The sequence below is a fragment of the Bidens hawaiensis genome, unplaced genomic scaffold (genome assembly GCF_021521415.1).
Source record: "Bidens hawaiensis isolate Kalapana, Puna unplaced genomic scaffold, B.hawaiensis_p1.1 tig00013493_1, whole genome shotgun sequence".
In the NCBI taxonomy this organism is placed as follows: domain Eukaryota; kingdom Viridiplantae; phylum Streptophyta; class Magnoliopsida; order Asterales; family Asteraceae; genus Bidens; species Bidens hawaiensis.
Genome location: NW_027492143.1, coordinates 210,268 through 235,820, shown reverse-complemented (window position 1 = coordinate 235,820; position 25,553 = coordinate 210,268). Strand labels below are relative to the sequence as shown.

The 25,553-nt window shown below is 43.3% G+C and overlaps 1 protein-coding gene across 4 annotated transcripts in view; it reads right to left on the bottom strand.

Annotated features, from left to right (window-relative positions):
- LOC143544179 (disease resistance protein L6-like) overlaps nt 1–25,553 on the bottom strand; it is a 304,085-nt gene that overhangs the window by 89,330 nt on the left and 189,202 nt on the right. Inside the window, exons 2-4 of one of the 4 annotated variants that reach the window (XM_077036332.1) lie at nt 18,519–19,107; nt 18,349–18,437; nt 17,644–18,171 (exon numbers count right to left, since the gene is read on the bottom strand). In XM_077036332.1, coding sequence (XP_076892447.1) covers nt 17,956–18,171; nt 18,349–18,437; nt 18,519–19,107 — 894 coding nt within the window. In that variant the 3' untranslated portion in view covers nt 17,644–17,955. Of the gene's footprint in view, nt 1–17,643; nt 18,172–18,348; nt 18,438–18,518; nt 19,108–19,223; nt 20,293–25,553 lie in introns of those variants that run through there. The other 3 variants (XR_013137206.1, XR_013137204.1, XM_077036331.1) reach the window with 3 other exon arrangements.

Below are 25,553 nucleotides of genomic sequence, written 5' to 3'. Positions count from 1 at the left end.
TTGAGCACGTCCTTGGGCATGAACTTCATCGGTACTTCTTTAAGGCACCGGATCGGTTTGTATTTCATAACCATCCAAGGTTTTCCATCAACTCTCAGACCTCTATTCTTGTCTTCGACAAGTTTTCCCTTTTGTGGTTTCAGTAGCTCAAACTTTTTATCTTTAACACACTCTTTCCACACGATCTTCGCAATAATTCTAGCCATGTTGTCTTCGCTTCTGTTTATCAATCCCAATCTGGCTAAATCTTTTACTTCACATTCTGGCAGTGTGTTTAGAGATCTCAACTTTCTCTGGAAGTACTGAATGCCATCGTACCTCTTGATCACAAAGAGCCGCAGCTGCTCGTCGTATAACCAGCAGATAATACCTTTCTTGGCTTCCGCGTATCCCTTAATATTGTAACTTTTTCTGAACATCTTAGGGACCGCCGGCTTCTTCGTCTTTACGAACCAGTGGGCACAACCTTCCTTCCATTTCGGTTGTTCCTCCCACTCAGCATCTTCCTCAGCATTCTCATCACCCAAACCTGTTCCGTCAACCTCCGGAATCTCATGTTCCACGGAGTTATCAACAATCTCACTTTCTTCTAATACGTTTTCAACCGTAATCTGTTCTCCAATCCTCTCAATCTCATCCACTGGCAGCACATCATCTTCCATCATAAACTCATCATCCTCCTCATCCAACTCTTTCAATGCATCTATCACGTCTTCAACATCAGCATCATCATCAACTGCTACAACATCGTCACCAGCTGCATTTGTAGACTCCCCCTCAGTTGTGGAAGCCCCAAGAGCCTGAGAGGTTCTTGGCAGCTCACCACCTGCACCTGCTGGTGCATTGGGATCATCGTCATGATCTTCTCTTCGTTTCGTCCTCAACTCATCACCCCTACACGTCTTCTCCCCCTGAGATGCCAAGAATGCCTTGAAGGCATCTATTATTTTACCGTGTTCTACCAGGAGGGCTGCTTGTAGTCGATTGGATTCCACTAGGCTCTGAATGGTCTTTGTCTGATCAGCAATAATCCGCTCTAGTGAAGTAATCCTCTCGGAATCTGAAGTAGGCATTGGAGTTGGCGGGACATCAGCAGAAGTGACCGCAGGTGGTACACTTGGTAACCCTGCAGTAGAAGTGATGGTCGACTCCACAAATCGTGCAACTACCACCGGTGGATTAAGCGGTTGTGGTGGTAGAGACACAACTGTTGGTCCCGACGTCTCGATCGCTGTAACCTGTGCTGTAGTAGGAACAAGAGACATACCAGACAAGGCAGGTGGAGCAAAACGTACCAGCCTTGAAGATTCTCCAGCTCCCGAACCTGTACCTCTCTGTTCTCTTCTTGAACGTCTGAGCACAATCTGCACTGCCTCCTCTTCATCAACTTCATCCTCATCCTCGTCTACCGTTCTCGGTCTCTTTCCCGTAATCCTTTCCCGAGACACCATAAGTCTTCTCGCCTCAGCAAACGTCTCGTCTAGATCAGAGTCAGCTACCGAAGTAGCTGCTCTAGTAACATCCATAAACTGAGGACCCGAAACATCCATATCAAACACACCATGTACGCCAAAGGCAGCATTAAGGTCAACGTCTTCAGCAGTAGACACAGCGTGAGATACAGTAGCTGGCACAGCAGCAGAGGCAACATTAGAAACCACAGGCGCAGCTGATACAGCATGAGGTGCTGCCGCCTGATGTGGTTGGGGGTCTCTGAACTCGTCCCCTCCTGCAGGAACATACTCCGGATTGATGAGATATCCGAATAAGGTAGTATGCCTGGGATGCAGCTCAGGCTTGCTTCGAGTGCTCGAGGTGCGGCACTGAGCAAAGATACGTTTCGTCACGCATTCTACGTATCTTATTGGGCGTCTCTGTGGCAGCGACGGAGCGACATGATTTAAAATCATTTGTAAGAAACGAGGATACATAGTGAATCGCTCGCGCACCACAGCCCTTCGTTGACGATCAATCTCGTAAAAGATTAGCTGACTGAATGAATATCTGCGGTTGTAAGTCAGCGCTATCATGGCCGACTGCATCGTCGCGCCCATCCCGTCTGTTCCTGCCTTCCTGCCGGACATGCATACTATTAAAACATGCATCAGGAAGCGCCACTGATCTAGCAGAAACCCTTTCCTCCTCTGCGAGTCCCCCAGCGGACCCGAATAACCCATCCTCAAATAAGCTCCATCCCGGAAAGGAGCTACGAACTCCGTTGGGTCATCTCTAGTTTCTTCACCGAACTGCAGAGCCAACCGTATTTCTTCCGAGGAAAACTGTATGTTGTGACCATTTACGGTTGCTCGCATCACCGGAGGCTCAGGCCTGCAATCGTAGTACACTGTCTGCCAAAAGTCTTCAATGTTAGGCAGAGAAATAGGCAGTGTATTTGTCAGCGCATGAAAGACTCTTGATCGCAGGAGAAACGTGATAATCTCCCTGTAGTCTTCGACGCCTCGTGCGTCTGGATCTAACGTGATGTACTGGTTATGGGCTGGAAAGAATTGTCGTTGCTCATCACCATCATCACCACCAGCACCACCAATAGCAGCCATATCTGCACCAAACAAAACAAGTTAGACAGTGTGTAAGCAGCTCACAAGTTCGCTAAGTACCACGAGCGAAGTTGTGATTAAATCTATACAGGCGAACTTATAGGTGAGGCGAAGTTGGGAACAACTTCGCTTCAACTATAATTTCGTCTAAAAATTGTTAAGTAAAATGGTATAGGCGAAGTTGATGTTAACTTCGCTGAATCACAACATCGCCAAAGGCGAACTTGAGTTCAAGGCGAAGTTACGGATAACTTCGCCACAGGCGAACTTAAGCTTCAAGGCGAAGTTACGGATAACTTCGCCACAGGCGAAATTAATCTCCTGGCGAAGTTGTGGATAACTTCGCCTAAACCTTAACTTCGCCTGAATCTGAAACGGCGACTGTTCAGATTCAAGGCTTAGATCCGATGTTTTCGGACCGATTTGACGATCCATCAGTGAATAACAGCATGGATTAATGATATTGAGACGTGAAGGACGTCCATGAACACGTAACACAAGGGTGAAAATCATGGTTTTGAAGATTCGATAACCCGAGGTCTCGAACCAGGTAAAACTATAACGAACGAGTAAGTATATGAATGATATTTACCACACATACCGTCAATGAGTAGTAGAAACTGAAATCAAGGATCGAAAACGGAGTGTAAACTAGATCTCGGATAATAAGGTTTAGATATTATGTTCGCCGGAAACTTTCAATATTACTGTTTACTGTTTCAAAAGCCTTATATAGGGCAGAGTTGGTTCAGGCGAAGTTACGCTTAACTTCGCCTAGGCGAAGTTAAGCACAACTTCGCCAAATTCAACAACTTCGCCCGTATTTTCAAATTCAGCCCTTTAAGTTTGAATAATCTTGCAGTTAACACTAGAAGTTCCCAGAAAGAGTTAAACAAAAATGATCATGTCCAAGTAACCAGTTTTTCAATAACACAACTACAAAAATAGAAAAACTTATAAAAATTTTACGAAATAAGGGATCAAATTTCAGTCTAGTCAGGGACCACTATGTTATAGAAAAGATCCCAACAGGAATCATACTAACTATGTGACTGTCACTTGGATCCGTGTTTAGCTGTATTATGACATAGAGAAACAGGTTGTAAGCATGTAAATAACTTTAATGGTTTTCATTGTTTCTGTGATACAGATTAAGGTTCAGTTAAGCTCAAAATTTAAGTTGGCAACAACTCAGAGATAATGATGTCTTCTATCTATTCTCAAAGCGTATTTGGCTATACCCAAGTCACTCGAGTTGACTTCGACCCATAGTGTCTGATTAACTTGTATATACTCGTTGACTGCTTCCCGTTCTCTTCTTACTCCAGACATGAGAAGTCTTGATTGTTACTATGTCTCATAAGTACTAAAGATATACACATTTTTTTTTTTTTTTTTTTTTTTTAACCAAACATTCTTATTGACTTCGGAGTATTAAACTACTGCAAGTCCCGAATCTGGATCACTGCAGTGTCTTGAAATGCTTTCTTCACGGGAATCAGATCACTCACGGGCTCGTGTATGACTGGGTAGTTGCTTTTCTGCCTATCATTCGGAAAGATATGTGTGAAGACATTCAAAACTCTTAAGAAGTTTCCACGTAAATTCGAGTAGTTTAAGTTAGTATCACATACACTTTTACGCACCATAAAAATTACCATGACATACAATGACTGTTCTAAAGCCTTTTAAGCCTAATAACTTCACTAGTTAAGCACACACAATCAGTATATATATCATTTTCCAAGGTTGGATCAATTTTCTGTTAAACACAGCACAGAACTTCTTACGAAGTATTAGACTTGAAAAGTAATTTCATTTCCCTAAAAAATTTTGATTTCAATCGCCCCGATCACGTCAAAGTCGTCAGGTAAACGGCTATCCTGAAGATCCAATGGATCAACTGGACCGACCACATACAAGTATGTGTCCTTCTTACTAAGAATAACCGACTAATTTTCAGCAACTTAAAGAACACACGTCATAACTGCCCTGGTCACTTTCAGTCTTCCGGTTAATGGCTATCCTTATTCTCTAAGTTGAAACGAGGACCAAAACATATCCTAGGATATGTCCATCAAACTGAGGTAACCGACTAATTTTAAGCAATAATGACACACATTTTTTTTTTTTTTTTTTTTTTTTTTAAATAAACACAAAGGCATGGTTACTCGGGATTGATCATCCCGTTCAGCTCAATTAGGTTTTGAAATCTAGATTTATCAAACGCTTTTGTAAACAAGTCAGCAAAATTTTCAAGTGTATCAACCTTTTCGATCTTGATCAGTTTCTTCTCAGCACAATCCCGTATGAAGTGATGACGAATGTCAATATGCTTAGTTTTACTGTGCTTCACGGGATTGTTAATTACTGAGATAGCGGCAGTGTTATCAATTAAAATAGGAGTGAGTAAGAAATTCAGACCATAGTCGCGTAATTGTTGCTGAATCCACAAAACCTGAGAGCAGCAGTTGGATGCTGCCATGTATTCAGCTTCGCATGTTGAAATTGCAACTGATGTCTGTTTCTTGCACTGCCAGGAAACTAATCTTCCTCCAAGAAACTGACAGCCTCCTGTGGTTGACTTCCGACTCTGATTGCATCCCCCATAATCAGAATCTGTATATGCCACCAGTTCAACGTCTCCTCCCTTTGGGTACCACAACCCTAGTTTCGGCTTGCCCTTGAGATACCATAGTATCCTCTTTGCACCTTTCAAATGAGATTCTTTCGGATTTGCCTGAAAACGTGCACAAAGACAAACAGCAAACATTATATCAGGCCTAGAAGCAGTTAAATACATTAAAGAACCTATTATTGCCCGATACAGAGTTGGGTCCACATCTGCGTCACCATCTGATTCAGCACCCAATTTGTGATTGACGCAGATTGGAGTATCATATGGAGAACTGTCCTCCATCTTGAATCTTTTCAGCACATCATGAACGTACTTCGTTTGATGAATGAACATCCCGTCCTTCTTCTGATCAACCTGCAATCCTAGAAAGAAAGTTAGTTCACCCATAGCACTCATCTCGAATCGTTTCTTCATGACAGCCTCAAAATCCTGACACATGGATACTCTTGATGCAGCAAAAATGATATCATCCACGTAGACTTGAACCAGTAGGAAGTCACATCCTTCTCTCTTCACAAACAACGTACTGTCAATCAATCCCCTTTCAAAACCATTTTCCAGCAAGTAGTCCGATAACGTTGAATACCAGGCACGAGGTGCCTGATGTAACCCATATAACGCCTTGCTCAACCTGTATACATGATCAGGAAAGTCTGGTTCAGGAAAACCCGGAGGTTGCTCAACATACACAACCTCATCAACTTTCCCGTTTAGAAACGCGCTCTTCACATCCAACTGAAATACCTTCATCTTTTTAAATGCAGCAAACGCCAAAAACAATCGAATCGCTTCTAACCGGGCGACAGGAGCAAACACCTCATTGTAATCAATACCCTCTTGCTGATTAAAACCTTTAACAACCAGCCTCGCCTTATTTCTTACGATAATTCCCTTATCATCTCTCTTACACTTGAACACCCATTTTGTGCCTATAGCGTGCACATTCCTTGGTTTTTCAACCAAAGTCCAAACTTCCATTTTTTCGAACTGAGCCAACTCTTCTTGCATGGCTTCGACCCACGAGCTGTCCTTTAAAGCCATTTGATAATTCTTTGGTTCAATTTGGCTTATAAAGCAGGAGTACAAACATTCATTCATTATACCCGTTTCTTTTATGCTTGTATAAACACAGGTGTGCTCATTCAAGCTACTTCTGGTTTGTACACCGGAGGACACATCACCTATAATATTCTCCAATGGGTGATCTTTGTGAATTCTCGTGGTCGGAACAGCACCGACATGCAAATTATCTTCCAAATTTGAAGAGATCTCATCAATGGTTGTTTCTGGCTGAGAGTGAAAAGGATTAATAAATTCATCTTCAGTTGAGGCCGCAGGGGTATTGATAGGGTTTGATGTGGAAGGTTGAGATTTCTCAAACATCTGATGTTGCAATAGATTCTCTTCCTCATCAAATATCATCTTCGTCACAGCTCTTTCGTCTTCTTCAGAAATTTCCAAATCAGGTACGTTAAATGACTTAAAAAGTTTAACATAGTCGAAAAGCTCAGCAGGTCCATTGCTTGGTTTTGGCGGTTGGTAACTAGTAATGTCGGTGTTACATACCACCTCCACCTTGCAAGTCGACGTATTGAAGACCCGTCTGTTGGGAGTCCCAACAACATAACCGACTAGGATTCCCTCATCGGCTACTTCACCAAATTTCGAATTAGTCTTCAAAATCGAACAAGGAGACCCAAATGGTTCAAGACCGCACAAGTTGGGCTTCCTTCCGTGCATAAGCTCGTAACAAGTTTTTCCAAGTCTCTTAACGGTTAGCACCCTATTCAGAACATAGCAGGCTGTAGCAACTGCTTCAGCCCAGAACATCACAGGAAGCTTCGAGTCTGCCAGCATAGTTCTGGCTCCTTCAATTAACGTTCGGTTCTTCCTTTCAGCCACTCCATTCTGTTGTGGAGTATACAGAGCGCTGTATTGATGCTCAATTCCCTTCTGAAGACAGAAGATTTCCATTTCAAAGTTCTTGAACTCTGTCCCATTGTCACTTCTGATGAATTTAACTGATTTACTCATGACGTTCTCAACTTTTGTAATGAGATTCTTCACCATCTGAGTCGTCTCGTCTTTCGTTTTCAGAAAATATACCCACGAGTATCGCGAGTAGTCATCAGTTATCACCAAGCAGTAAGAGGTACCGCCTAGACTTTGTACATTCACGGGACCGAAGAGATCCATATGAAGTAGTTCTAGAGTACCGGCAATTGAATTAATTTTCTTGGTGAGATGGGATTTCTTGTGTTGCTTTCCCTTCTTGCAGGCTATGCATTTGTCTTCAAAGTTAAAACTTTTTAAGGGAACGCCCATCACAAGCCCATTCTTGACAATGAAGTTCATCTTCCGAAGATGAATATGTCCCATTCTCCTGTGCCACAATTCTGATTCTGATTCGCTTGCTTTTGTCATTAAACAAGATTCTCTGGTGGCCATTTCAGTAGACCTCATATCCATCACGTATGTATTCGTTTCACGTGGAGCTTTCATTACTATCCATTCTTCTGGTATTTGAAAACCAGGCTTCAATACGATCGCTTCATTTTTCGTGAAATGGACAGTGTAATCTTTATCACAAATCTGCGACACACTCAGCAGATTATGCTTTAACTCCTCCACAAAGTTTACATTCTCAAGTGTCATTCTCCCATTCGACACAGTTCCTCTACCGGTAATCCTTCCACCGCTTTCACCAGCAAAACTAACTCTTGCTCCCTGAACAGGTTTTAAATCTTGCAACAAGTGTTTGTTGCCCGTCATGTGCCTGGAACAGCCGCTATCTACAATCCAAAGATTGTTGGCAGCCCTGTTCAACTGTTCCTGCACAATAAAACAAAGAGTTAGAATCTTGGGACCCAAGACCAATTGGTCTTGGATCGATACGTCCCGTACCCTGGCTTTCTCAAGTTAGCATCAGGATAATTTCTGTAAGTCCTGTTAGGGAATCTCCCTGCAGATTGAGTGTAATGTCTTCCAAACCTTTGAGAAATGAAAGTGTTATGTCTTGTGGTTTGGTTGTAAAACTGAGGTTTGTTTTTATGAAAACTTGAATTCGTTACTTTTTGGCATTTTTTAAAGTTTTCATTTTTATCAGTAGCAAAATGACGCTTATACTCAGTTTTATTTGGCTTCACATCTCTAAATCTCGGTTTCAAAGGGCAATCTGCAACTAGATGTCCTAACTTGTTACATCTAAAGCAACATCGACTCTCCATTTTCTTGTCAAATGTTGGTTTGGATGTAGAGGCAGTGTTACCGGCCGTTTGTCTCACATAAGGTGGGACGTACGGATTGAGTGGAGAACTCTTTTTAGAAACTTTATTTTTATCTCCATCGGTGGGTAAACCTACCTTCTCTTTTGTCTGACCAGATTCGGACAACTTATCCGAATCCGATGAGACAGGACTTGAAACAGAAATATTCACACTAGAAACAGGCGAACTCGTTTCGCCACAGCTAACACTTGGTTCTACACTTGTAATCTTGATAGGAGTTGTCTGAGGAACCTCGAAATCAACAGATTTCTGAACACTTGGATTATAAGTATAGTTGTGGTTAAAGGGTGGTGGAACTTCGTGATAACCGATTCCTCCCCTCTTTGCAGAGGTACCTTGATCACTCACGAGGTGATCAAGGATTGCCGAGGAATTCCTGAACTGCTCAAGTTTGCGGTTCAGTTCCACCACCTTTACCTGGTGGTCAGCAATCTGTTTATCCCGATCAGCAATCACTTTAGTTTTTTCCTCCAAAACTTCATAACTAAGATCAATTATTTCAATTTTCTCAGCAAGTTTAAGCTTTAAGCTTTGAATGTCTTTTTCACATGCTTTTATTTTAATTTTATAACTTGTTTCTCTTGCTTTTGTAAAATGGTGATCTTCTTTAATAGTTTTAAAGTCAGCATCTAAACGGACGTACTGATCAGTCATAGTTGTTAGTTGCTCAGACAAATTTTCACAATTAGTACAAATATTCTTATTACTTACCTCGGAGCGAGTGTCCTTGTCATTTGCCATGAAAGCTGTTTCTTCTTCAGTAGCTTTCTCAGTTCCATCAACCTTCTCACATTCTTTAACTTCAGCCTCAGCCATGTTTGCTTGCTCACCAGAACCACTTGAATGCAGGTTCCAGTTGTACTCACCTGCTTCTCTGGTCAACATGGCGTTAATCTCTCTGTTAACTCCAGAATGTTGTGTAGGCCGACCTTGTCCTCGTTCAACCCTCTCATTTCTGCATTCATTGGCAAAGTGCCCGTACTGTTGACAATTATAGCACCTTACCTTGGATTTGTCGAACCCGGGCCGACCACCAACAAACTTTCTCCCAGTTTTGTTCATAAACCGTTTCACACGCCTCACAATCATTGCCATTTGCCATTGCAAATCCATCTCCTCCAAATCATCAGCATCGATCTGGTCGTAATCCTCATCTAGTACAGCAGGGTCCACAATCTTCCGCTGGATGTAGTTTTCGTAGGAAGCAATAAATGATGCATAGACTGCAAACTGCTCTTCAGCAGACTTTACACTCATAGGCATCTTGGAATAATTATTGCTTGAGGCATTAGCAGAAAAACTACTTGTGGATGCTTGAGGCTTTGAAGTACTTGATCCTCCAGCAACGAAACATACATCACCATTCGAGTTTACAGAAATGTTTCCTTCATGAGACGAGTCAGAACCTGACTCCCCTTTAGAGTAATAAGCAGCAGATTCAGGCCTCGAACTTGAGCCTGAGTTAACCTTTGCACCATACATACCAGGGTCTTGTATCTGATCTGTAGGTGTTTCTTTTCGAACCATATTAAGCTCATAAGTTCTGAGCTTGTTTACTGCCGTTTCAAGATCATAATTTGGAAAGTCTCTGTCTTCCCTCATAAGAACGGTGTACATTTCCCACTTCGGTGGGAGAGCATCGAGAAGCTTTTCAACGATCTCTTCTTCTCGGTAAGCAATCGAATAATTGCTAAGCTCTGTCATTAGATGATAGTATCTGGTGATAATATCATCCAGTGATTCGTTCTTCAAAAATTTGAAGACGGAGAACTGGGTCTTCAAAAGTTTTACCTTCGATGCACGGATACCCACATTCCCCTCGAATCTATTTTCAAGAGCATCCCAAAGCTCTCTTGCAGAAGTGTACTTTCGGAACGTATGGAGAACCTCTTGAGGAAGTGCCATTGTTATAGCTGCATGGGCCTTACTCTCAGCCTCATACATTTTCTTTTCTTCGTCCTCCATTTTGCTGTACTTCTTAACTACGTCACGGCCTTCGTATTGCATAGTTGGAGGGATATATCCATCCTGGATGCACACCCACATTTTGGCATCCTGGTATTTGATGTATTGGATGAATCTGTCCTTCCATGCCACGAAGTCAGTTCCTTTCATCAGCCTCGGGGCCTTAGTGGCAGACCCCGCTTCTACTTCCATCTTGACCAAATCGGAGATGTTAATCGACGACATCCTTGCGAAAACCTGAAAAACCTGAAAATAATAAAAAAATATTAAAACAGCTCAGTAGGCGAAGTTAAGAATAACTTCGCTTGAAAGTTAACTTCGCTGAAAAGAGAACTTCGCTGAGCCTCAAATTCGCTTGACCTGGCGAAGTTAAAAATAACTTCGCTTAGAATGAGCGAACTTAGGGGTTAAGCGAACTTGGGTGGGAAGCAAAGTTGCGGATAACTTCGCTAAGGCGAACTTATGAGGTAAGCGAAGTTGTGGTTAACTTCGCTAATCCTTATATCTTCGCCGAAAACCCTAATTCCAGTGACGGCAACTTCGCCTGAAGAATGGTAACTTCGCCCGAAGAACGATAACTTCGCCCGATGAACAAGGAAACTGTTCAGATCTGTTTTCGTCGATCCAGCCGATTCCAATCAATGCAATGGCTTGAAAATGACTGTCAAGCACGAGCAAAACACAATCCCAACAAAAACACGTCCCGCGAATAGGTCAAACGAGACGTTTTCTCACAATCGAGCCGATGGCTCTGATACCAATTGTAGGCTCCTGGACGGATCGTACACGGGACGTCGCTAACAACGCAGGTGCGGAATCCCTGCGTGGGTAGATACGAGTGTAGAGTATGTAGAGATCGAACACGAAAGCAAATAAACCAACCACGTTATATTGATAACAAACACGTGACCCGAGGTCACAGTTACAGACTATGACACGAACACGTTCACTGAACAACTGAAAACAAAACCCTAAAACGACCAACAACGTAAACTGTTCGCTGAACAGTATATAAACACGACAACTTCGCCACAGGCGAAGTTGTCAATAACTTCGCTGATTCAACAAGTTCGCCATAGCGAACTTGTTGACAACTTCGCGTTTTACATAAATAATCATAATCAAAACATAATTACATTACAGACTCGATTATAAATGCTAGACTATGAACTACTGACACATGTACCAACAATAACCAAGTATGATTTTTTTATGCGGTCACACAAATAGGACAATAGTTTATTAGATCAAGTAGGTGTCCAATTTGACAATTTAAATGATAAGATGAAGAGTTAATTACATGGATACCCATGTCTTCTTGCCTTCCAGTGGTTTGTAATAATTTCACGTTTGCTCCCTTACTTTGAAAAATTATATTCATGCTCTTTAATACTTTAATTGATTTGGCTCGAGCTCGGCTCGTTTAAAGCTCGAGCCAAGCTTGTTAATCTTTTCAATTTTTTTTATTTCTCTTTTTATTTTACTAGTTATTGATATATTAATGGTAAAAATTTAAACATCAAAATATGATAAATTTATAAACTAGAGAATTTATAATATCATATGTTTTATTTTCGTTTATTTTACTAGTTATATATTTGATACAACAACCTGTTTTCGCTTGAACTTGAAGATATCCCGGTTTGACTCAACAGACTTGTTTTGTTTTGCCACTTTTACTTATAACTTTATGTAAATGACGGATATACCCTTGCTGGCTTGTTAACAAAGTAATCATCTTCACTGTGCGGTTGCTCATATATTATGAACATAATAGTATCCATATATTTTATCCATATATTTATGTAACATATTTGTGAAAATATTGATAATGATCTTATTGTATAGAGATAGGATTTGTTCCCATAAATTACGGGATTCGGTTATTGTATATATAGGGTCGATTATCAATGAAATCAAGCAAGGAATTACAATCCTATATGGTATCAATAGCCTAACCTCCCCACCCCCCACCGCCGGCCCTACTCTCTCCCTCTCCTTCACGGCAGTTTACACCACCACCGATCCTGCAACCTTACACCCTCTACTCACCATCTCGCCATGGATTCAAAACTTCACCCGGCTGTTACTGTATCCAACATACGCCACCTAATTCCCATCGTTCTTGACAACGAAACCGGGCAATACACTTCCTGGTCCACCCTCTTCAAGATCCACTGTCGTGCATATCAAGTGTCTGATCACCTTTTTCATCGTGTCACAACATCTGCTTCCTCCTCCACCCCACCTGACGCTGCCAAACAGGCTGCGGCCCCAACCCCGGACGACCAATGGGATCGACTTGACGCTATAGTTATCCAATGGATCTATGGCACCATCTCGTTGGGCCTCATCAACACCATTCTTAAACCCGTCACCACCGCTCATGAAGCTTGGACGACTTGAAACTCTTTTTCAAGACAACAAATCGTCTCGTTTCATCTATCTCACCCAGAAATTGAATAACCCCAGCCTTGACAACTTTGACTCCATGGCCGCTTATTGCCAAGAAGTTAAAGTTCTGGCCGATCAATTGGCCAACGTTGATGCTCCCCTAACCGAAGAAAAGATGGTTCAATAGTTGGTTACTGGTCTGAACGAGCAGTATGAAGGTATTGCCATGCTCATCTCCAACCTCACACCACTGCCCTCGTTCCATGAAGCTCGGTCAAAACTAATGTGCGAGTATGATCGAAAAACAAACATGGCCCAGCTTGCCTCACAAACAGCCGGTTCGGCACTCCATGCCACCACCGCCAAATTGGAGTCACCTCACCCAGAACATCGAACCACCGAACCAACCTCTTACCGTGGCAGAGGCCGTGGCCAAACAAGGGGATGGGGACGCGGTCGAAACAGTGGCCGGTCCTCTTCGGGGCGTGGACAAAATTTCTCGGCTCCCATGCCGGTACACTGGGTTTTTCAGCCCGCTTGGGGTCAACCGCAACCATCAGCCTCATGGAGTAACCAACCCCCCTGCCCGTACCAATCTACACCACGATCCACCACTAGTCAAGCTCCTGGGATTCTTGGACCCACGCCAAACCAGGCTTATGCAGCAGGGTATACTCCAACCGACATCGAGCAAGCCCTCTACACCATGTCCCTCAATCCTCCCGACTCTCCATGGGCTATGGACAGGGGTGCCACAACTCACATGACTAATCAACCAGGTAACTTCTCGTCTTATTCTACTAATAGCACTAGTCGTAATATAATTGTTGGAAACGGGTCGACCATACCTGTCGTTGGACAAGGTGATCAAACCTAAAACCACCATTCCCACCCCTAAAATTAACCAATGTCCTATACACACCCAACCTAATTCATAATCTATTGTTTGTACGTCGCCTAACTACAAATAATTGGATATCTATTAAATTTGATCCTTTTGGTTTTACTGTGAATGACCTCAAGACGTGGATCCGTATCCTCAGATGCAACAGTTCAGGTGATCTCTATCTTCTGACGCCACAAATGCTTACCAAAGTTAAATCTCACTCAGCAAATGTGGCGATTTCTCAGAAATTGTGGCATCAACGTCTTGGGCATCCGGGAACTCAACCTTTGCAAACCCTCAAGAAATCCTCTTTTATTTCGTTTTCTAAGTCGAATAATACTTTGTGTGAACCTTGTGTTTTGGGAAACAGCGTTAAGCTCCCGTTTAAAGATTCTTGTAATCGCACCTTTGCACCTGTTGACATTGTTCACAGTGACCTTTGGACCTCCCTAGTTTTGAGTTCCGGGGGTCACCGATATTATGTTTTGTTTATTGATGATTTTTCAGATTTCAAATAGACTTTTCCAATTGCTAGAAAATCACAAGTTTATAACATATTCTGTAAATTTTATAACCTAATTCACACTCAATTTGAAAAACGAATTAAACAACTTCAGTGTGACAATGGTAAGGAATACGTTAATAGTTCCTACAACCAGTTTTTCGAACAACACGATATGATCTTTCGCCTCTCGTGCCCATACACGTCCTCCCAAAATGGGAGAGCGGAAAAAAAATTTGTACCATAAACAACATGGTTCAGACTCTCCTTGCCCATGCCAATCTACCCAATACGTACTGGGGCATTACGCTCTCGAAACCGCTACTTATCTCCTAAACATCATACCCAACAAACCTAACAAACTCAACAGCCCCACCACCACCCTCTACAATCGATCTCCCACATACGAACATCTTCGTGTGTTCGGATGCCTTTGCTATCCGATCAAACCGTCGACCACCATTAACAAACTTGAATACCGTTCTAATGCTTGTGTTTTCCTCGGTTACCCCACCAACCATAGAGGATACCGTTGTCTCGACCTCACAACTCGTCAACTAATCACTTCCCGTCATGTGATTTTTGATGAAACCACTTTCCCATATACTAACACCCCATCACCAACACCGAACCCTTACGACTTCCTACCCAATACCCCCCACCCAACCGTTTGGCACCATCTCCAGCCAAACGCGTCCCCTACCACCACCATAGGACCCAGCCACGGTGGTACCTCAACACGACCTCACCATCATCCCAACACCGCAAATCACACCACACCACCTTCCACACCAACCACAACAACTACGCCGGCGGCAACCCCCTCACAGCCGGCTGCTCCACACCGCCATCCTCTCCACCCGAAATCCTCACATACTCTCGCCGACATAGAACTACCACACCGGCCACGGGTATTCCTCCACCCGTACAACCATCCTCCCCTCCCGTCTCACAAGCTCAACCTCCACTGCCCCCACCTCAACCAACCCGAACAATGCGCACCCGCGCAATGGACGGGATCTCCAAACCCAAACCAACGTTCAACCTCAACACCTCCGCCACCACCATCGAACTATTACCGAAATCACCAAAAGACGCCTTGTCCACACCTGAATGGCGAAACGCCATGGCCAACGAGTACGATGCTATTACTAGTAATAAGACATGGTAGTTAGTCCCACGCCAACCAGACATGAATGTTATTCATAGCATGTGGATTTTCAGGCATAAATTTAAATCTGATGGTTCATTGGAGCGCTACAAAGCGCGGTTAGTTTGTGATGGCCGAACTCAACAGGTTGGCGTGGATTTCGGGGAGACATTTAGTCCGGTCGTTAAACTGACCACGATTCGCACGGTTCTCTCATTGGCTCTGTCACAATCGTGGGTCGTTCATCAGTTTGATGTGACCAATACCTTCTTGCACGGTCACTTAAACGAGACGGTGTATATGTATCAAAGGATGGGTTTTAAAGATAGATCGAAACCGGATCATGTTTGCTTACTAAAGAAGTCACTTTACGGTCTAAAACAGGCACCGAGAGCATGGTACCAACGGTTTACAGATTTCGTGATTTCCATGGGTTTCACACAATGTCGGAGCGACAACTCTTTGTTTATCTATCATCATGGTCTGGACATGGCGGACTTGTTATTATACGTCGATGACATTTTATTGACCACCTCCTCTGAGAGGCTTCGAGCTACCCTCATGTATTGACTCGGTTCAGAGTTTGCTATGAAAGATCTGGGTCCGGTTAGCCATTTTCTAGGTATTTCGGTAACAAGAATGGGTAACACAATGTTTTTGTCTCAGAAAAACTACACCCGTGACATTATAAATCGAGCGGGCATGTTATCTTGTAAATCAGTAGCCACACCCGTAGACACCAAAGGAAAACTCGGCTCTTCCGGACCTGAATTTGAAGACCCATCGTTATATAGGAGCTTAGCCGGTGCCCTCCAATACCTAACCTTTACCAGACCAGATATTTCTTACACGGTCCAGCAAGTCTGTATGTATATGCACTCTCCTTGTCTATCCCACTGGGACAGTTTGAAGAGAATAATCAGGTACCTTCATGGCACATCTGATATTGGTCTCACACTAGGCCAGTAGCGTCTCCTACACTACGTGCCTACACCGATGCTGACTGGGCCGGGTGTCCGGACACACGTCGTTCTACATCGGGATACGGGATACTGTGTGTATCTTGGTGATAATCTCATCTCCTGATCATCAAAGAGACAAACGGCAATTTCCCGTTCTAGTGCTGAGGCGGGATACCGAGGCATAGCTAATGTCGTAGCGGATATTTGCTGGATGCGAAATCTGCTACTTGAACTTCATCGACCTCTCACACGGGCTTCTTTGGTATATTGTGATAACATCAGTTCGATTTATCTTTCGGGAAATCCAGTTCAACACCAACGAACAAAGCACATCGAGCTTGATATTACACGTCCCCTCTAGATATCAAGTGGCGGACATTTTTACTAAAGGACTACCGAAGGCATTGTTCGAAGACTTTCGATCCAGTCTCAGCCTCCGAGAACCTCCAGCTTCGACTGCGGGGGTATAATAGTATCCATATATTTATGTAACATATTGTGAAAATATTGATAATGATCTCATTGTATAGAGATAGGATTTGTTCCCATAAATTACGGGATTCGGTTATTGTATATATAGAGTCGATTATCAATGAAATCAAGCAAGGAATTACAATCCTATAGAACATAAACAGGGGCATCTGCACACGTACAGATTCTGTGACAACATGTGGACCTTCTTTCTTCAATATGCTGTGTTCATGTATGATGAATGCCAAGAAAACGTGGGTCGGGTTAAGATAGTGACATGTGACTCCAAGCTGCTGGTTCAGTGAGACCTGTCTCTCTCTAGGGTGGCGTGTTAATATGGTGATTGTTCTATTAGTGGAGACGTTTATAAACCTCAAGCAACGACTTGAGGTTTTGAATACAAAAGCTTTAGCAATCATGATCGAACTCATTGGAATTCAACTTATGAGATGTCACAAGGGGTTCGTGAATAAAAAGAGGTTGTGAAAATGGAAATGTGAAAATAGAGGATGTGTATTTCGATGTCACAATCGGTCGTTGTAATGGGCTTGGGTTGACTGATTTCGATTTGCATTTCATGGAGACTATAAGTCAACAGTCAAAGTCAGAGTTTGACCAGTACCTAGAAGAATCTCTTTTACCTGTGTTCATGAATTTGATGTTATCGGGCGGTGGAAGTTGAATAAGGTTAAGCATCCGAAACTATCAAAAATGGCTCGATATATTTGAACTGTTTGTGTGTCGAGTACGAGTGTGTTTGCTGAGGGCCGAAAAGGGTTGAGGCATCGATGTGTGCCAAGAATTGGCCTCGTTAGTGGGTATTTGAGTTTGATATGTATCTTTATTTTGTTGGTTAGAAATGTAAAAATTGTGTTGGTAGTAGACTTTGAACATGTTATTAGAAATAAGAATCAGTTCTGGTCAGTATAGGTCTTGACTCTTGAACAAACAAATGGGGTACATAAAACTGCAGCTCTTCAATTATTTACATATTTTCTCCAAGTTATTTTATCTGATGGATGACACGATACCTGTCACCAGTGACTCGATAACGTGCCAACCCATAATCCAGCCAATTAACTCAACAATAGCAACTAAACAACTTCCTAAACTTGTGATAGATTAAAGAATTCATCATGTGCTCATAATGGATAAATGCTTATGATCTGAGCCATCTTCTTAAATTCCCTCAGACACTTCACCACTGCCGAGGGATCAAAACTTCCGCAAACAATCAGTCTTCCTATCTCTTTGTGAGTGGAAACAGATTCTACACCCTCAACACTAGATACCACATTCTTGATCTTGCACGTTTCATCATCACTTATAAAGCTCACACCCAATGTTACTTCAATTTTCTGTCAAATATAACCATTGATTAACAAAGGATATAATAATAAGAACCACAAAAGTAAACAAAATGAAACTGAAATACACAATTTTTTTATGAAAATAATTTGCTAAGTAGTAAAAACATTGTTTGTATCACATAAATGACGGGGATGACAATAACAAAAATAAAGGTGTACACGTACGCGACGATCAGGGTTCCGAACATCATTCATCTCCTCATAGACGTCTGTTAAAAGATGATGAAGATGATGTGTTCTCCATCTTGTTGAATCTATGACAATGAGTGACATCATTATTTTCAGCTAGCTTAATTAATATCTACTATAAAGCAAGCATGATCAATTCATCCAACCTGTAATCCGAATATCGTCAACTAAAAAAATAGCATGGATCATCGACCTGTAGAAATCACGGCGGCAAAGATAAAAACCTCCTTTGACCTCGAATAAAGACAGATCTCCTTCAATCACTTCTTGGCTTTTCATCATTTCACTCTTTTCTTCTTCTTTCTCTGCTTCACCAGCATCCATATACACAACGCTCACACCAAACCCACTTGTTGATATTGTTCCTTCCTTCACAATGATATCCACATGAACTTCATCACCAGCGTCTAATGTGTCGCCAATTGGCCAATAACTTAACCATATGGCATCTTCATCTACTCTGGGTTTGCAATACACCACAGGGTTGTATACCCAGGTAACACCCTTGCTTCTGTTACTGATCGTGGCGAACAAAGGAGGCGGCTCGGTATTTGTATTCTCACCTAATGATCTGTATATGACTTTTACATATAATCCTTGGATCCTATGCTTCTTTGGATGCAAAGGCACATGAAATGAAAAGTTATCGAATGATGACGTATACTCATGTGTCGCCATGCTTTGATCAGTTACGCCTTGCAGAAAGGTGCTCCTTATGCCATATTCATACAACATCTATATATTTATATTCCACACACAAAATATTAGATGTTTAATCTCCTGATCTTGTCACGTTTATAATCAGCGTGCTGCATATGCTATGCTTATTTGTTTAATGGGCCAAGACTATGGGCTAAGCTTGTTTAAAAGCCTATGTTGTGTCAAATGTTTGTAACTGGCCAGACTGTTACTAAAAAAAGCCCGGTTACTATGTTATTAGTGTCGTTAGGTTTAAACGACGCGTCTGTTCATGAGACGGTTACCAAGAACAGTTGCACCTATTTATAGTTGTGTCGATGTAATCATTCAAAACAGACCGCCTATGATTATTATAATTAACATTACATCAGTTTGTGATCAATTCTTATTTCCATTCATACTTAATTCAATTACAATATATTGTTACTTCCTGGAAGAACCGCTACACAAAATTCTGTAATTTGAGAGAGAGAGAGAGAGAACCTGTGTATTAAAAGTTCTGTCTTTAGTAATGACATCACCAACCAGGTCCACCTTACGATATTGAAATGCTTTAATCCACTGCGTAAATTTTAGATCTTCTTCATCAACTTCTGCGATGGACGCTAACTTAAAGAGTCCTTGAATCTCACACAATTTGAAACAACCTTCATAATCAAACACCTGCAGTGTAAACCGACCTGATTGGAATGTTATATTCTTCAGTGATGAACACCAATTCACATACAACCCTTTCAAGCATACTTGGGAGACATGGGAGAGACTTGAGGTTTGGACAAGAAGTCAAGTCAAGTAATCTGAGCATTTTAAGGTAAATGTGAGTGGGCAACATCTCAAATGAACTGCCAGCTAAACCCATTACAGATAATGATTGGGGTAAGGAAAACAAAGGCTGTTCTGGTATCTCTCCAGAATTAAATATCGGATTCGACTTCCATAGTTTAGTGCACCCGGTCAAGTTCAAGTAAAAAAGATTCTTGAGTCACTTATGGTTTTACAAATGTATGTCAAACTGGTACAACTTCTAAGGTATAACTCGTCAAGTTTAGGGAGTCGGATGAGATTGCAAATGCTAACAAGATTTTTAGAGTAAGAAAGATCTAGAATCTTGAGTGAATTAAGAACCTGTTCCAAGAATAACAAGTTGAATTTATCATAATGCATTCAAATGAAGATTTTTTAAAACAGTGAAGCTAAAAGGTAAAGTGATAAAACAGAAGACTGAATTCCGTATATGAAGAGGTATGTACCCGCCTCAACACCGAGCGAGGCGGGTCAACCCACAAAATTACAGACAAGAGGCTTGAAATCAAGACATTACGAAGTCACAAAGCCAAAACCTATGCGCATGGCGCATATCACATATGCTCATGCATCACATGCTCAGGCATCATATGCCCAGGCACCTCACTTGCTCAGGCATCATATGCCCAGGCACACATATGCTCGCATATCACATATGCGCGCGGCGCATCAGCGCGCGGCGCATATCACATGCTCGTGCATATCACATCTGCGCATGAAACATCTGCGCGTGAGAATACTCGCGCATCCTCAGGATTGGCGCATATCACACATGCACATAATCAACCTCGTCCTTATCCAAATCAGGATTAGGGCAACCTTGATTGTGCACGTCAGACAACCTTCCAGAAGGTATCTTTTTAAGGAATAAGAATATGCTGATGTTGACAGCTGCCAAATGAAAGGTGGACAACTCAGCATAACACATGTGCTACCACGTGATTATAACCAATGAGAAAGCACCAGGTGTCCCAGAGGACACGTGGCGCAGAGCAATTGGAGGAGGCCAACAAGGCTGAGCCCAATCAGTGGAAACCCTAGCACTATAAATACAGCATCAACTCCACAAGGAGAGACACTCAATCATTCACAGTTACAGACAGTAACACATTCATATCACATTCAATCATATTCAATCACATTCAATCACAGACAGTTACATCCAGTAGCACAATCACACAGAGTATTCAGCTATTAAGCAATACTCTCAGATTTCCTTACTCACATATTATTATCTTCTCCACAAATACTTATTCTCACACCGGAGGGTTGCCCCAAAGAGGACCCCTCTGTCCCTTTCTGAGGGGTAAGTTAACGGTGCTGTTCATTTTGTAGGTGGAAGAACCCAGATCCAAGAAAACCATCGGTGAAATAGTATAATCACACCCGAGGAAAGTAGATCGTCTACCAGTGAGTCGATCCACGTTCCTTCATTGGCGCCATCCACTGTTACAACGGCAATCAGATCTCATCAGATCTATATATAAAAAAAATCACCATGGTTTCTGGCGTTCATAACGTTGATCAAGTTCTGGAGGATATTGAACGTGAGGATGTTAATGAGGGACAACAGTTTCTGAGGGGGCTGCGTGATTCTACGCGCACCACCAGTAACCGTCCCTTCATCACAACTCCTCACGGCCAGACTGAAACTCCTCCAGACGATCTCACGTTACAAAATCTTGCCGGCGCAAAACAAAAAGGACCAATGGGTCCAGAAGATGAAACAAATGATCCTAAAGAATGGCTCATAAATGAGCAGCGGCGTCTAATGGACAAGTATAATGAGATGGTCATGCAGAAAAAGCTAGCCGACTTAACACAAAGGCAAGCGCTTGATAAGCAAACTGTTCATGGAACAAAAAGGCCGCGCGCGCCAGAAGAAGGACATTCTGTTCACACTGCACATACTGAGTTCAGTGATGAAGAAGTGCACAGCATGAGGAAGACGCGAGATACTCATGCAGGAGGCTCACAGCTCCGCGCGCCTGTGAACATGGCGCCTGGAGCCAGAGCCGATCTGGATCTGCACATGCCGTACAGCCCACCAGTTAGAGGGCAAGTGGACGTAACCACACCGTACAGACCAGCCATCTTGGTGAAACATTCAAAGTTCACTGAGCGCATCGCTAAGGCGCCCATCCAGCACAAAACCAAGATGCCAAGTGGTCTGGGCAAGTATGACGGCACAACAGATCCAGACGATTTCTTGCAAGGTTTTTACAACACGGGAAACCTAGAGAGCTGGACGATGCCAACATGGTGTCACATGTTTGCTCGCTGCCTAACGGGCGCGGCGCGTGTCTGGTTCGAGAGCTTGCCGACTGGGCAAATCGATGGGTTCGAGGAACTATTGGAAAAGTTCCAAGCCCACTTCGTGCAGCAGCGCAGACACACGCGCGACCCAGATGACATCATGCACTGCGTGCGCAGGAATGATGAAACGATTGAAGACTACATCACTCGTTTCAATCAGGAGTCTCTGGCAAACGGAGGTATAACTGAGCAACTCCTGCGCGTGGCCTTTATACAAGGCGCGCGCAGTGATCAACTCCGCCGGGCTCTCGTAAGCAGAGATGGCATGCCCACCACGTGGGCCAAGTTAATGGAAGCATTGCGAGTTTTCGCGAGAAATGAAAAACAAATTGCCCAAGATAGGGCAAGAGAAAGAGCGCATCAAGCTGAGTCACCGCGCAGCAAAGAAAAGAGGGGCAAGCAGAACTCTGTATGGTCCAGGTTGCAACCAACCAGTTTTTCTTCCGCAGAAAAGCAGGCGCAACCAAGCTCACCCCAGCCCCAAAAAGATGTTCGTAATCGTGGGGAGGGTGACAAGAGGGAAGGCGGCAGAGATTCTAACAGACCTCTGCCAAGAATATGGACTCCCCTCACTAAAACGCCTTCACAGGTGTTAAGCACTGAGAATGTCCAATTCAAAAGCCCCAAGCCACTACACTACAAGGGACCACCAGACAGTGGCAAGTACTGTGAGTTTCACAAATCCACAGGACACAACACTGATGCATGCCACCACTTGAAGGATGCAATTGAGAAGGATGTGAAAAACTCAAGACCAGAAGATGAACAATCAGGAGCCTCAGCCAGCAAAAAGTACAAAAGAATCTGTGTAGCCGAGGGAGGAAGGCAAGGGCAAACGTCAAGAAAAAGAAGCGCGCAAATCCAAGGAGATTGGCGCGAGCAACAAGTAATCTTCCCAAGAATCAGGGGAGGCCCTTCAATTAGCAGTCCTCTGGTCATCACTACACACATTGCTCATTACGAAGTGTCAAAAGTCCTGGTGGACACTGGTAGCGAATCAGACATAATGTATGAGCAATGTTTCAGGAAACTGGATCCGGCAGACCAAGCAAGGCTTGAAATTGTGAATGCGCCGATCTCTGGTGTTTCCAATGAAATCATTCATCCCCTAGGTCAAATACAATTTGAGCTAACTATGGGGGATGAGAAACACAAGCGCGCCGAAGTTGTTAACTTCTTGGTCTTGCCCACCACTTCTTGCCACAATATGATCTTGGGTAGGGGAACGATTGCCCAATTCAACGCCATACCGTCGCCAGCGCACGGCGCCTTGGGGTTCCCAACACCAACAGGTGTAACTTTTGTATACCGAGATCATTTGTGCGCAGTGACAAGTACTCCGCGGGAGGGGAGAATGAAAATTCCAATGGCAGAAAACGCGCCAGAGGAATGGATTCTCAACCCGAAATTCCCCGAGCAAAAAATCACAATTGGCGCTACGATATCAGACGACACGAGGTTGAGAATGAAAAGGTTGCTCACAGCATATATGTCGGTCTTCGCGTGGCAACACTCTGATATGACTGGGGTTCCGCGACACCTGGCGCAGCATTCTCTAAACACCTTCAAGTCTGTAGAGCCAATTGCTCAAAAGAAGAGAATCATGGGGGATGAAAAGGCGAGGGCCATGAATGAACAGGTTGAGGACCTATTGCGCGCAAACATCATCCGCCCGATACGATACCAGACATGGGTAGCCAATCCTGTGATGGTAAAGAAAAGTAACGGGTCATGGAGGATGTGCATTGACTTCAAGGACCTCAACAAAGCATACCCAAAGGATTGTTACCCACTACCAAACATCGATGCAAAGGTGGACTCCGTGGCGCCATTCAAGCTAAAATGTTTTCTGGATGCCTACAAAGGCTATCACCAGATTCAAATGGCACCACAAGATGAGGACAAGACCGCATTTAGAACCGACAAGGGTGTTTTTTGCTACACAAAAATGCCCTTTAGTTTGAAGAATGCGGGCGCCACCTAACAAAGACTTATGGATGCCGTTTTCAGCGAGCAAATCGGAAGAAACCTAGAAGTCTATGTGGATGATTTGGTGATCAAGAGCAGGGAGGAAAAGCAAATGCTCAAAGACATCGAAGAAACACTTGGGCGCCTAAAGGAAGTTAACATGAAGCTCAACCCGAGCAAATGTACTTTCGGCGTACTAGAAGGAAAATTTCTAGGTGTAATGGTCACCAAGGATGGTTTCAAGGTGAACCCTGAGAAGGTGGAGGCCATCCTTGACATGCCCTCGCCATCCACCATGAAAGAAGTTCAGAAGCTGAATGGTAGATTGGTATCAATCAACAGGTTCCTAGCGAACCATGCAACCAAATCTACCCCATTTGTCAATACATTGAGAAACTGCTTAAAGAAAAGTCAGTTCAAATGGACTCCTGAGGCCGAGCAGGCTTTCAGTGAAATTAAAGAATGTTTGATAAATCTGCCCGCGCTCACAGCTCCTCTTCCTGGTGAAACTTTGACATTATACCTATCAGCAGGAGAGCGCGCCATCGGCGCAGTATTATTGGTGGATCGCAAGGGAATCCAAACGCCAATATACTATGTGAGTCGGGTGCTGACAGATCCTGAGACGCGCTACTCCATCATGGAAAAGTTAGTTTTATCACTAACACACGCGTCGCGCAAGCTTCATAGATATTTCAATGGTCATCCCATTGAAGTTCTGACTGGTTACAACATCCAGCAAGTCTTGCGGCGCCCCGCGCTCTCAGGAAGGCTGACAAAGTGGGCGGTGGAATTAGGAGAGCACACGATCTCCTATAAGCCCCGTCCAGCAATAAAGGGACAAGTCTTGGCTGATTTCATTGCAGAAGTCCCAGAAGGAAGAATTGAAGAGGCTCAGCGCGAGGTAGACCCTCCACGAGCCAATGATGAAGAAAATGTTTGGAGATTGTTCACTGACGGAGCTTCAAACAATGAAGGTTCCGGCGCAGGTCTCAAACTGGTGGATCCAGAGAATCATGAATATACTTACGCCATCAGGTTGGACTTCAAGAGCACCAACAATGAGGCTAAGTATGAAGCCCTGCTGGCTGGCCTGTGCATCGCGCACAAATTCGGGGTTAGACAGCTAGAGGCTCATGTTGATTCATACTTGGTAGCAGCACAGGTCAATGGCCTTTATGATGCCAAGGAGAACACCATGCCTCTATATCTAGAGCAGGCGAAAAAGCTCATAGAGCAATTTGACTGCTTCAGAATCATTCATATTCCGCGCAGTGAAAACAAATCTGCAGAAGCGCTGAGTAAGATGGCATCAACCAGTTTTGATCACTTTGGCAAAGATGTCAGGGTAGAAGTAATGAGCAACCCGTCGGTGGTAGCGAAGTCTGTCCTGG